General features: G+C 44.6%; 1 protein-coding gene across 5 annotated transcripts in view; it reads left to right on the forward strand.

Moving 5' to 3' along the window:
- Positions 1–12,161, forward strand: part of USP4 (ubiquitin specific peptidase 4) — a 67,971-nt gene that overhangs the window by 19,217 nt on the left and 36,593 nt on the right. For 2 of the 5 annotated variants that reach the window (XM_008047933.1, XM_021707493.1), the window contains exons 7-8: positions 8,014–8,154; positions 9,092–9,209. In XM_008047933.1, coding sequence (XP_008046124.1) covers positions 8,014–8,154; positions 9,092–9,209 — 259 coding nt within the window. Of the gene's footprint in view, positions 1–8,013; positions 8,155–9,091; positions 9,210–12,161 lie in introns of those variants that run through there. The other 3 variants (XM_021707494.1, XM_021707495.1, XM_021707496.1) reach the window with 2 other exon arrangements.

Here is a 12,161-nt window from a genome sequence, read left to right on the forward strand (position 1 = left end):
AGACTCCAACTCAAAAATAAATAATAATAATAATGAGGTTTAAGAAAACAACCAATTGGATGTGGTGGCTCAAGCCTATATAATCCCAGCACTTTGGGAGGCCGAGGCGAGAGGATTGCCTGAGCTCAGGGGTATGAGACCAGCCTGGGCAAGTTGATGAGACCTCATTTCTACAGTAAATCAAAAAATAAGCTGGACGTGATAGCATGCGCCTGTAGTTCCAGCTACTTGGAAGACTGAGATGGAAGGGTCTCTTGAGCCCAGCAGTTTGAGGCTGTGGTGGCCTTGAGTGTGCCACTGCACTCCAGCCTGGGTGACAGAGTGAGACTCCAACTCAAAAAAAAAGAAAATATCTTGTCTGTCATTGCCTTGCTAAGGTATGGTGTGACCATGTGCTGTTTGAGCTATGGCCAGGTCATGTTTCCTGGCTTTGGCTCCCTTTTCTACCTTGAGGAGCTGAATCTCCTCTTTCTCAAATTTCCTTTTTTTTTTTTTTGGTTTTTTTTTTTTTTTGGAGTCTCACTCTGTCGCCCACTGGAGTGCAGTGCAGTGGCATGCACCTGGCCACTGCAGCCTGGCCCTGCTGGGCTCTGGCGATCCTTCCGCCTCAGCCTTCCAAGTAGTCGGAACTACAGGTGCGTGCTACCATGCCTGGTTAATTTTTGATTTATTGGAGAGAATATGTCTCATGAAGTTGTCCAGGCTGGTCTTGAACCCACGGGCTCCCAAAGTGCTGGGATTACAGGCTGAGCCACCGAGCCCAGCCTCAAATTTCCTTTCTAAATAAACTGTATTTCCTAATGTGAAAAATCTATATTTCCTAATGTGAAAATATCCTAAATTGCTTCTCCTTGTGTGGGCAAGAAAGGTAAATAGTTGCAAGTTTAAGTAATTTATGGGGAAAACTAAAAATGGTTAGAGATCCTAATTTTTTTTTTTTTTTTGAGTCAGAGCCTCACTCTGTCACCCAGGCTAGAGTGCAGTGGTATGCTCACAGCCACAGCAGCCTTGACCTTCTGCCTCAGCCTTCCAGGTAACTGGAGCTACAGGTTAGCACCACCACGCCCAGCTAATTTCTTTTTATTGTAGAAGCAAAGTCTTGCCATGTTGCCCAGGGTAGTCTAGAACCCATAGGTTCAGGCAGTCTTCTCGCTTCTGCCTCCTAAAGTGCTGGGATTATAGGTGTGAGCCACCGTGCCCAGCTAGAGATCCTAATTGGTTTTTGTTTTTGTTTTTGTTTTTGAGTTGGAGTCTCACTCTGTCGCCCAGAGCAGCCACTGCAACCTCAACCTGCTGGGCTCCGGTGATCCTTCCGCCTCAGCCTTCCAAGTAGCTGGAACTACAGGCATGCGCTACCACGCCCAGCTAATTTTTTTGATTTATTGTAGAGAGGAGGTCTCACCAAGTTGCCCAGCCGGGTCTTGAACCCGCGGGCTCAGGCAATCCACTCCCCTCAGCCTCCCAAAGGCATGGGATTACAGACTGAGCCACCGAGCCTGGCTCTGAGATCCTAATTGTTAATGGAGTAACTAATAGAAATACAAAAATAGAACCTGTAAATGTGAAACATACTGTATCAGGAAATGTTTGCTGGCAGGTAAGAACAAATTGCAAATTAGCGTGTTAAGCAAGATCAAGGTTTATATCTTTCTAAACATAATTTCTGTGGTAGTCAGTCAGTCTAGTGCTAGTGTAGCAGTTCTATGGCATTATTAGAAACCCAGCTGCTTTTCCTGCTGCTATATTGTATGTGACTTCTGCTTTAAAGGTAGCCACCAGCTGGATGCAGTGGCACATGCCTGTAATCCCAGTACTTTGGGAGATAGCGGCAAGGGGATTGCCTGAGTCAAGGAGTTTGAGACTAGCCTGAGCAACTTAGTGAGACCTCGTCTCTACAATAAATAAAAAAATTAGCTGGATGTCGTGGCGCACGCCTGTCATTCCATCTACTTGGAAGGCTGAGGTGGAAGGATCGCCTGAGCTCAGCAGGTTGAGGCTGGGGTAGCTGTGAGCTTGCCACTGCAATCCAGCCTGGACAACAGAGTGAGACTCCAACTTAAAAAAGCAAACACACTAAAAGAAGTCCGTGTTTAGTAATATCTATCAGAGACAGAGAAATTGAAATTGGGGAAATGCACCAGGTGTGGTGGTGGCTCACACCTGTAATCCCAGCACTTTGGGAGGTGGAGGCAAGGAGATTACCTGAGTCAAGGGGTTTGAGACCAGCCTGGGCAACTTGGCAAGACCTCGTCTCTTCAATAAATTAAAAACAAATTAGCTGGGCGTGGTGGCGCATGCCTGTGGTTCTAGCTACTCTGAAGGCTGAAGATGAAGGATTGCCTGAGCCCAGTAGGTCGAGGCTGCGGTGGCCATGAGTGTGCTACTGCATAGCAGCCTGGGTGACAGAGTGAGACTCTGACTCAAAAACAAAAAGAAATTAGGCGAATGAAAAAATACACCAAGTGAATATGTAACCAGGAAAGTCTCTGACTGACTTAATAACTTTTTAAATAGTATTTGTTTATTTACTTACTTTATTTATTTTTGTCATAAACTCTAGAACCTGCAGGAAAATTTATTTAGAGACATTATCTCACTCTGTTGCCCACATTGGAGGCATGTTTATAGCTCACTGAAGCTTCGAGCTTCTAGGCTAGAGTGATCCTCCCTAGTAGCTAGGACTGCAAGCATATGCCACCATGCCAGGCTAATTGTTTTATTTGCTTAATAACTTTATTTAACCTACCAATAGAGCCAAATTTTTTTTCTTTTGAGTTGGAGTCTCACTCGGTTCTCCAGACTGGAGTGCAGTGGCCGCTCCCAGCCACCGCAGCCTTGCCTGCTGGGCTCCGGCGATCCCTCCTTCTCAGCCTTCCAAGTAGCCGGAATTACAGTTGTGTTCTACCACGCCTGGCTGATTTTTTGATTTATTGTCGAGATGAGGTCTCTCTGCCCAGGCGGGTCTCGAACCTGCGAGCTCAGTCAATCCACTCACCTCAGCCTCCCAAAGGCGCGGGATTACAGGCTGAGCCACCGAGCCCGGCTTAGAATTTTAAAAAATGAAAAATTTCAAGCATATTAAAAAAATTTTTATATGCCCTTCTTTACTAAATTTACTCTGAAAATTATTCGCAGTGTTTTCCAGAAGTTTATTTTATATATTTATATTTGTTATTTGAGTCAGAATCTCACTTGGTCACCTAGGCTGGAGTGCAGTGGCGTGTGTGGTCATAGATTCCATAGTCTTGACCTGCTGGGCTCAGGCCATTCTTCCGCCCTCAGCCTTTGAAGTAGCTGGAACTACCAGTGCATGCCATCTTACCTGGCTAATTTTTAAATTTTATTGTAGAGATGATTTTTCCTCATGTTGCCCAGGCTGGTCTCAAACTCCTGGGCTCAGGCAGTCCTCTTGCCTTGGCCTACCAACGTGCTGGGATTACAGGCATGAATCACCACACTGAACCTGTTTTTATTTTTGTATAGAGACAAGGTCTAACTATGTTGCCCAAGCTGATTTCGAACTCCTAGGCTCAAGCATTCCTCCTGCCTCGGCCTCCCAATGTACTGGGATTGTAGGTGTGAGCCACTGCATATTGTCAGCATTTTCTAGAACATTTTATTTTATTTTTATTTTTTATTTTTTTGAGTTGGGGAGTCTCACTCTGTCACCCAGACTGGAGTGTAGTGGCTGCTCCCGGCCACCGCAGCCTCGATCCTTCTGCCACAGCCTTCCAAGTAGCTGGAACTACAGGCGCGCGCTACCATGCCTGGCTAATTTTTTAATTTATTGTAGAGATGAGGTCTCGCCAAGTTACCCAGGCGGGTTGTGAACCTGCGGGCTCAGGCAATCCACTCACTTCAGCCTCCCAAAGCGCGGGATTACAGGCTGAGCCACCCAGCCCGGCTTAGAACATTTTAAAAAAATGTTAATCAAGATTTTTCTTGGATTTCTATCACCCAGAAATGTTTTATCCTTTTTTTTTTAGAGTAAAGTTCATGAGCTTTATTTATTTATTTCAAGGAGGGAAAATACTTTTTTTCTTTTTTTATTATATCTCATTTTAAAGATATGGGGTAAGATTCAGAATATACAAGTGGACATTGTACAGGCAAAGTTTGGGTCTCCCTTTGATCCCCACTTTGCCTAGTTTGAGATCAGGTACCCTTATTGGTGTTGTGTCTCCTATCCTGCCAGTATCCTGCTACTGCCAATCCCTTGAAATGTTGTATCTTTAAGAAATTGACAGGTCTTGCTGGGAGCAGTGGCTCATGCCTGTAATTCCAGCACTTTGGGAGGCTGAGACAAGAGGATTGCCTGAGTCCATGGGGTTCAAGACCAGCCTGGGCAACTTGGTGAGACCTTGTCTACAATAAATCAAAAAATTAGCTGGGTGTGCTGACACATGCCTGTAGTTCCAGCTTCTTGAAAGGTTGTGGTAGAAGGATCACTTGCCCCAACAGGTGAAGGCTCCAGTGACCATGCATGTGCCACTGCACCCCAACCTGGGCAACAGAGTGAGACTCCTACTTAAAAAAAAAAAAAAGAAAGAAATTGACAGGTCTTGTGTGTATATATGGTTTATATGGATTTTTGCCCTCTTAAGCTCAAGGAAATAATAGAATTAGTTTCCAGTGAATAGTTACTGAAAAGATGAGTATCAAACTATAAATCTTGAGGTTCTATACATCAAAATTGGAATTTCACTGACCTGTAGTACCTATCTTCAGTCCTGAGTCTGCTATTGCATATCAGACAGCCTTGGGCAGCAGACTTTCTTGCCTGCAGAGGAGGCTGGGAAATCACATTGGACATTACGTTGGACAGGCCTATAATGTATACTTTTTTTTAAGATTAAAAAATATAGTTTATTTAAAAGTAAATTAGAGAGAGAAAGAGAAGGGAGAAGTTTCATCTCCCCAAGGTGGGGGCGGGGACCAAAACCAGGAAGCATGGCCACAGTCATAGCTCAAAGAGCACATGGCCACACCAGAATCTAGCAAGGCAATGGCTACTTAAGTCTCCTGTGTGGTGAAGAGAGCACCCTCAACTCTGATGAGACTCACTTAATACAGCTGCCTGAGTTCTTGGATTCCTTTAGAGCATGAGGATGAGGCTGAATGAAGCCAATCTTTTTCTAGATTAGAGAAAGGTTTATTTCCTTACGGGAAGGTGAGAGGCCGGGGGAATCCTCTTTCTCTCTGCCTTGCTGGGACCTCAGTGTGGAGCAGAACTTGGTTCCTAAAGCCCAGTTAGGCCCTGGATAATAATTTCTTGACATCTTCCCATTGTTGGTATGAGTACAAGATCATACCTTATCTTTGCTGCTATATTTTCCTTTGTTCTCAAGGGAGACCGGGTTGAGATTAGGAGGGTGGTTAATGTGCTGTGACAGCACATCTTCTTAATCATTTTCTGTATTCTAAAAATAGGCTGTGTGCAGTGGCTCACGCCTGTAATGTCAGCACTTTCGGGGGCTGAGGCAGAAGGATCATCTGAGTTCAGGACGTAGGGACTGCGGTTAACCAGGATCACGCCACTGCTCTCTAGCCTAGGTGACAGAGTGAGACCCTGACTCAAAACACAAACAAACAAATAAAAATAACATGGTATTCTAGAAGGAAAATCCCAGTTCTACATATTTGAAACAATGCAGAAAGACTCACTTATATGTGTTCTTAAACAGATTCTAGTAGACTGATAAAATTGATAGTAATTTAAGATTTGGGACCGTTAGTTCTTGAACTAATTAATCTGAAAATAGAAATAAATCTAAGAGTCTGTGATAAATATTGACATGTGAGTTTGAAACAGAGATTATTCATATTTGGCAAATTTGAAGAAACAAAAGCAATTCCCCTTGAATGGCATAGTGAAACCAAAATGTCTAGTATCCTTATAGCCAGCTATTTAATTTGCATCAAGCAGTTTTTGGGAAGGTCATCTCTCTTTTATTTTTTTATTTATTTATTTTTTGAGTTGGAGTGTCACTCTGTCGCCCAGACTGGAGTGCAGTGGCTGCTCCCGGCCACCGCAGCCTCGACCTGCTGGTCTCCGGCGATCCTTCCGCCTCAGCCTTCCTAGCTGGAACTACAGGCGTGCGCTACCACGCCCGGCTGATTTTTTATTTATTGTAGAGATGAGGTTTCGCTGCCCAGGCAGGTCTCGAACCCGCGGGCTCAGGCAATCCACTTACCTCAGCCTCCCAAAGGCGCGGGGATTACAGGCTGAGCCACCAAGCCCAGCTTTTATTTATTTTTTTAAGTCGGAGTTTTACTCTGTCACCTAGACTGGAATGCATGATCACAGCTACCACAGCCTCATCTTACTGGCTCAGGTGATCCTTCTGCCTCTGTCTTCCAAGTAGCTGGGACTACAGGTGCCCGCCATGCTCAGATAATGTTTTTTTTTTTTGAGTTGGAGTCTCACTCAGTTGCCCAGGCTGGAGTGTAGTGGCACACTCACGGCCACCCCAATGTCGACTTGTTGGGCTCTGATGATCCTTCCGCTTCAGCCTTCCAAGTAGCTGGAACTACAGGCGGTGCTACCACACCTGGATAATTTTTTGATTTATTGTAGAGACAGGGTCTCACCAAGTTGTCCCGGCTAGTCTCAAACCTGCGGGCTCAGGCAATCCACTCAACTCAGCCTCCCAAAGTGCTGGGATCACAGGCTGAGCCACCGAGCCTGGCCTCAGATAATTTTTTAAAAAATGTATTGTAGAGATGAGGTCTCGCCATGTTGCCTAGACTGGTCTCGAAATCCTGGGCTCAGTCAATCCTCTTGCCTTGGCTTTCCAAAGTGTTGGGATTACAAGCGTGAGCCACCACATTTGGCAAAGTCATCTCTTATTGCCATTTTTCTTTGCCTTTCACTGGTTAACTCCTTTTTTTTTTGTTTTTTGAGTCAGAGTCTTACTCTTTCGCTACAGAAAGGCTGGAGTACAGTAGTGTGATTACGGCTACCACAAACTCAACCTGCTGGACTCAGGCAATCTTTCTGTTTCAGCCTTCCAAGTAACTGGAAATACAGGCATATGCCACCACACCTGGCTAATATTTTGATTTATTGTAGAAATAAAGTCTTGCCATATTGCTCAGGCTGGTCTGGACCTCCTTGGCTCAGGTAGTCCTCTCTCCTCAGCCTCCCAAAGTGCTGGGATTATAGGTGTGAGCTACCATATGCGGGTTTTTTGTTTTGTTTTGTTTTTGAGTGGTCTGGGTCTCACTCTGTCACCCAGGCTACAGTGCAGCGGCATGATCATGGCTTACTACAACTTGACTTCCTGGGCTTAGACTGATTCTTTTGCCTCAGCCTCCCGAATACCTGGAACTACAGACACACACCACCACGTTCAGCTAATTTTAAAAATTTTTTGTGGAGATGGGATATCACTATGTTGCCCAGGTTATACTGGTAACTCTTTTTTGAGTTAGAGTCTCACTCTTGTTGCCCAGGCTGGAGTGCAGTGGCATGCTCATGGCCATTACAACCTCGACCTGTTGGACTTAGGCGATCCTTCCGCCTCAGCTTTCCAAGTAGCTGGAACTACACCATGCCCGGCTAGCTTTTTGTGATTTTACTGTAGAGACGAGGTCTCACCAAGTTGCCCCATCCCGAACCTCTGGCTTCAGGGCTTCAGGCAACCTTCCTTGCCTAGGCCTCCCAAAGTGCTGGGTTTACAGGCTGAGCCACTGGGCCTGGCCACTGATAACTCTTAAAATTCAAAGAAGCTTATGATTTGTAAATCAAAGCAGGATGTCCTGAAGATTAACTTTGCTTTTTTACACTGAAAGACTCAGTATATGACTGTGTGGACTAACGAGTCAGGAAGACCAATTAATTTCTTGACTCTGGCTTAAAATGTATCTTGATGTAGCGTGAAAACAGGCTGTTTGCAACTTAAATAATTGAATATGGAGAATGTTTATTTCTTGAGAAGATATCTAAGGCACTAAATAGGGCTTGCTCTTTGCAAAAAAGTCAGTAGCATTGTTTCTGCTTCTGTCTCCCAGGTCAAGCACTGCGCCTAGCAGAAATCTTACTACCTCTCCAAAATCATCAGCAAGTCCCTATTCCTCAGTGTCTGCCTCTCCCATTGCAAATGGTGGTAGCACTAACACCTTTGTGATGCACAGTTCCAGTGTCAGCAGGGGGTAAGAGCAGGCCCTTTTGCTTTGCTTCCCTTCCTTAAGTCCTTTCCCTGGCTGTACCAGGAGAGGTCATCTGCCACTACACTAGTATAATGGGGTTAGAATTCTCCAAAGGACCGTGCTGCATGTGGTTTCCTCACTCCATTTAATACCCTAGTTCTGACCTATGTTGCTTGTCCTCCTGTGAGCTTGTATTTTCCCCACAGTCTCTGTCACTGGTAATCTTGGGGGAGTCACTGTATTTGTTTATGAAGGGACAGGTCAACCATATGGCAGAATAACTGTGAGGGGTCAGTTCTCAGCTATGGATGACTGTGATCCTTTCTCCAAGTGTTTCAAGAGTACTTGGCACATAGGATAGACAAAGTGGAAGAGGAGAGTGAGATGAGAAAGTGTGTATGAATACCCAGGCACAGGCAAGGCTGGGTATGGCCTGGTGAGAGGTGACAGATGCAAGTTCTTGATCTTTCTTTTTTTAAATCAAAAACAATTTTTTTTTGGTAGAAACAGAGCCTTGCTATGTTGCCCAGGCTAGTCTCAAACTCCTGGACTCAAGCGATCCTCTCACTTTGACCTCCCAAAGTGCTGGGATTGCAGGCGTGAGCCACCAAACCTGGCCAGCCCTTGATCTTGATAACTAAAATGTTCTTCCCTAAAGTCACCTGGTATCCTTCTGGAGAGATACAAAATTAGCATCTACCAAAACCTAACTGAGGAAAATTCAAATAGCATTTCTTCCCTTAAGAGTGTGTTTACCAGCTGCTAGCACGTTAAGGGTGGAGGCTGGTCTGGAAGACTGGAGACGGGTGTGTAGAGAGAACTTGCATCATGGGATTACTACCAGACACAAGTTCTAGAGGCTCCAGAGGAGCCTGAAAAGACGTTCTGAGGGAATGTGTCAGCACTTGCTTTTATTGCTGATGTGGATTGTGTTTTCCAGTGGATCTGGCTTCTCTGCTTCGTATAATTGTCAGGAGCCACCATCATCTCATATACAACCTGGGCTTTGTGGACTTGGAAACCTGGGGAACACCTGCTTCATGAACTCCGCTTTGCAGGTAGAGGGGAGAGCTACCATCCAAATAACATTGTCTTGAGGCTTGGGTGGGAATGGCCTGCAAAGGTGCTGGGTAGATACTGTCTTGGGGGTTCCTGCCTACCCCTTGTTAGTGCTTCAGTAATCTCTGCCAGGACACCTCCCACTGGCTGGTTACAGAATAACTTCATCAGTGCTCATGGCCCCCAAATATATTTGTAATCAGTTCTGTGTTTGGCTTTTTTTTTTTTTTTTGAGTCTGAGTCACACTCTGCCAGGCTGGAGTGCAGTGGCATGCTCACAGCCACTGCAGCCTTGACCTGGTGGGCTCAGGTGATCCTTCGTCCTCAGCCTTCCAAGTAGCTGGAACTACAGGTGTGTATCACCACGCCCAGCTAATTTTTATTTATTTATTTATTGTAGAAATGAGATCCTGCCATGTTGCTCAGGCTGGTCTTGAACCCATGGTCTCTGGCAATCCTCTTGCCTCCGTCTTGTGTTTGGTTTTACAGTAAAAATAATTTTGAATTTTGTGGACTGTTGGGGTTTGATCTCCTGGAAAGTACTGGAGTGCTTGAGTTATTGGTCTCTGAAGGGATGAGAATTGTCAGTAGCTGATACCAAGCTGAATTATGCCTTGCTGAAGGCTGACCACATTGTCACCAAAAACAACTCTCTTGCCCCATACCCTTTACTGGAGAAAATGCTAAAATCCTCCGCTTGAAACCTTGTTTATTAATTCATCAAATATTTATTGAGAATGTATTATGTGGCTGCACCATGGTAGGCAGGCTGCAAGGAGTTAGAGTTTAACTTCAAAGTTAAGAGGGCACAGTACCCAAGACTACTCTCATTTTTGAAACCACTGCAAGTTTGGATGTTCCTAAGAATACCCTTAGTTTGGAAAATTTGCTAGAAGGATTCACAGAACTCACTTAAAGCTATTGCATACTCATGGTGATGGTTTATTATAGGGAAATGATGCAGATTAAAATCAGCCTATTTATCAAAATAAATAAATGAATGAATGAAATGGATGGATGGATGGACGAACAGATGGACGGATGGACAGGATCAGCCAAAGAAAGAAGCAAATAGGGCAGAGTCTGGAAAGTTCCAGATGTGGAGCTTGTGTTCTCTTCTATGGAGTTAGGGCATGTTACTTTCCTGACATTCTGTGTAACGATGCATATGGAGTGCTGCCAACCATGGAAGCTCAAGCGAGTTTCAGGGTCCAGAATTTTTTTTTTGAGTTGGAGTCTCACTCTGTTGCCCAGGCAGGTGTGCAGTGGCATGCTCACAGCCATCGCAGCCTCAACTTGCATGGTTTAGGCGATCCTTCTGCTTCAGTCTTCCAAGTAACTGGAAATACAGATGCCTGCCACCATGCCCAGCTGATTTTTGTGATTTATTGTAGAGATGAGGTCTCACCAAGCTGCCCAGGCTGGTCTCAAAATCCCAGGCTCAGGCAATCCTCTCCCTCGGCCTTCCAAAGTGCTGAGATTACAGGCTGAGCCACCGTGTCCAACCAGGGTCCAGAATTTTTATTGGGTCTTCATTATATAAGTTTGATTGGTTGATTGCCTAAATAGACTGATACCATGTGACCCAGAACCCCCACCCTAAGTCACATTTTTGGTCTTTCTGGAGACTAGCCCTCCTTACCAAACTAAGACTATGCAGTGTGGTCAGCCTTCCCTCCACCTCCACAATTGTATTGTTCTTTTTTTTTTTTTAAAGAACTCTTGAACTGAATATATTGTTGGATAGATTATCTAGTATGACCCAAGACCCACCAGTCAGAGGTAGTCCTGTCAGGCCTATTGTTCCAAGGGCCAATAGATTACCTCCCAGAAGTCAAGGGCCAAAGCGAGGCCTTCTCTTTGACAATGCTACATTCTTTAGTATATATGGGAACTTGGTGGAGAGCAAACCAGACATGGGTTTTTGTGTTTTTTTTTGAGTTGTAGTCTCACTTTGTCGCCCAGACTGGAGTGTGGTGGCACACTCATAGCCACCACAACCTCAAACTGCTGGACTTAAGCATTCCTTCCACTTCAGCCTTCCAAGTAGCTGGAACTATAGGTGTGTGTACCGTGCACAGCTAATTTTTTAATTTATTGTAGAGACAAGATCTCACCATGTTGCTGAGGCTGGTCTTGAAACCGTGGGTCTGGCAATCCTCTCGCCTCTGCTTCCCAAAGTTCTGGAATTACAGGCATATGCCACTGCGCCCAGCAAAAGATTTGTTGAACAATTAGGTAACCTTTGGGCTTAGAAAGATTTCCTCATTTATGGTGAGGTAGAAATATTCCTAGTACTGAAGAAAAAGAGACCTGAGATTTGACCTTTCATGGACAAGTTTTTTCAGCTCATTGTGCCCTCAATTGTTGAGTGAGGCTAATAATAATAACGAGGAGTTTTATAGCTATAAATGTAAATATTAGGGGAAAAAAGGTTAAAATTTCATGGTTTAATCTTTTATCTTATGATGCTAGGAAAAAGAACAAATTAAACCCAAAGAAAATAGAGTAGGGAGGTAATAGAGCTAAGAGCAGGAACTCATGAAATACAAAGCATATTTACAGTTCAGCCAAATATGATTCTTTGAAGAAAATGGATAAAACTGATAAACCCCTAAGAAGACATATAATGCTGAAGATGGAAAAAAAAGAAATAGGCCGGGCATTGTGGCTCATGCTTATAATCCCAGCACTTTGGGAGGCTGAGGTGAGAGGATTGCCTGAGACCACAGGTTCGCGACTAAACTGGCAGCTTGACAAGACTTCATCTCTATAATAAATCAAGAAAAATGAGCCAAGTATGGTGGCACATGCCTGAAGTTCCAGCTACTTGGAAGGCTGAGGTGGAAGGATCACCTAAGGCCAACAGGTTGAAGCTGCGGTATCCGTGAAGGTGCCACTGCACTCCAGCCTGGGTGACAGAGTGAGATTCGGACTTAAAAAAAAAAAAA

This window comes from Carlito syrichta, unplaced genomic scaffold (genome assembly GCF_000164805.1).
Source record: "Carlito syrichta isolate Samal-C Ts95f unplaced genomic scaffold, Tarsius_syrichta-2.0.1 Scaffold118244, whole genome shotgun sequence".
NCBI lineage: Eukaryota > Metazoa > Chordata > Mammalia > Primates > Tarsiidae > Carlito > Carlito syrichta.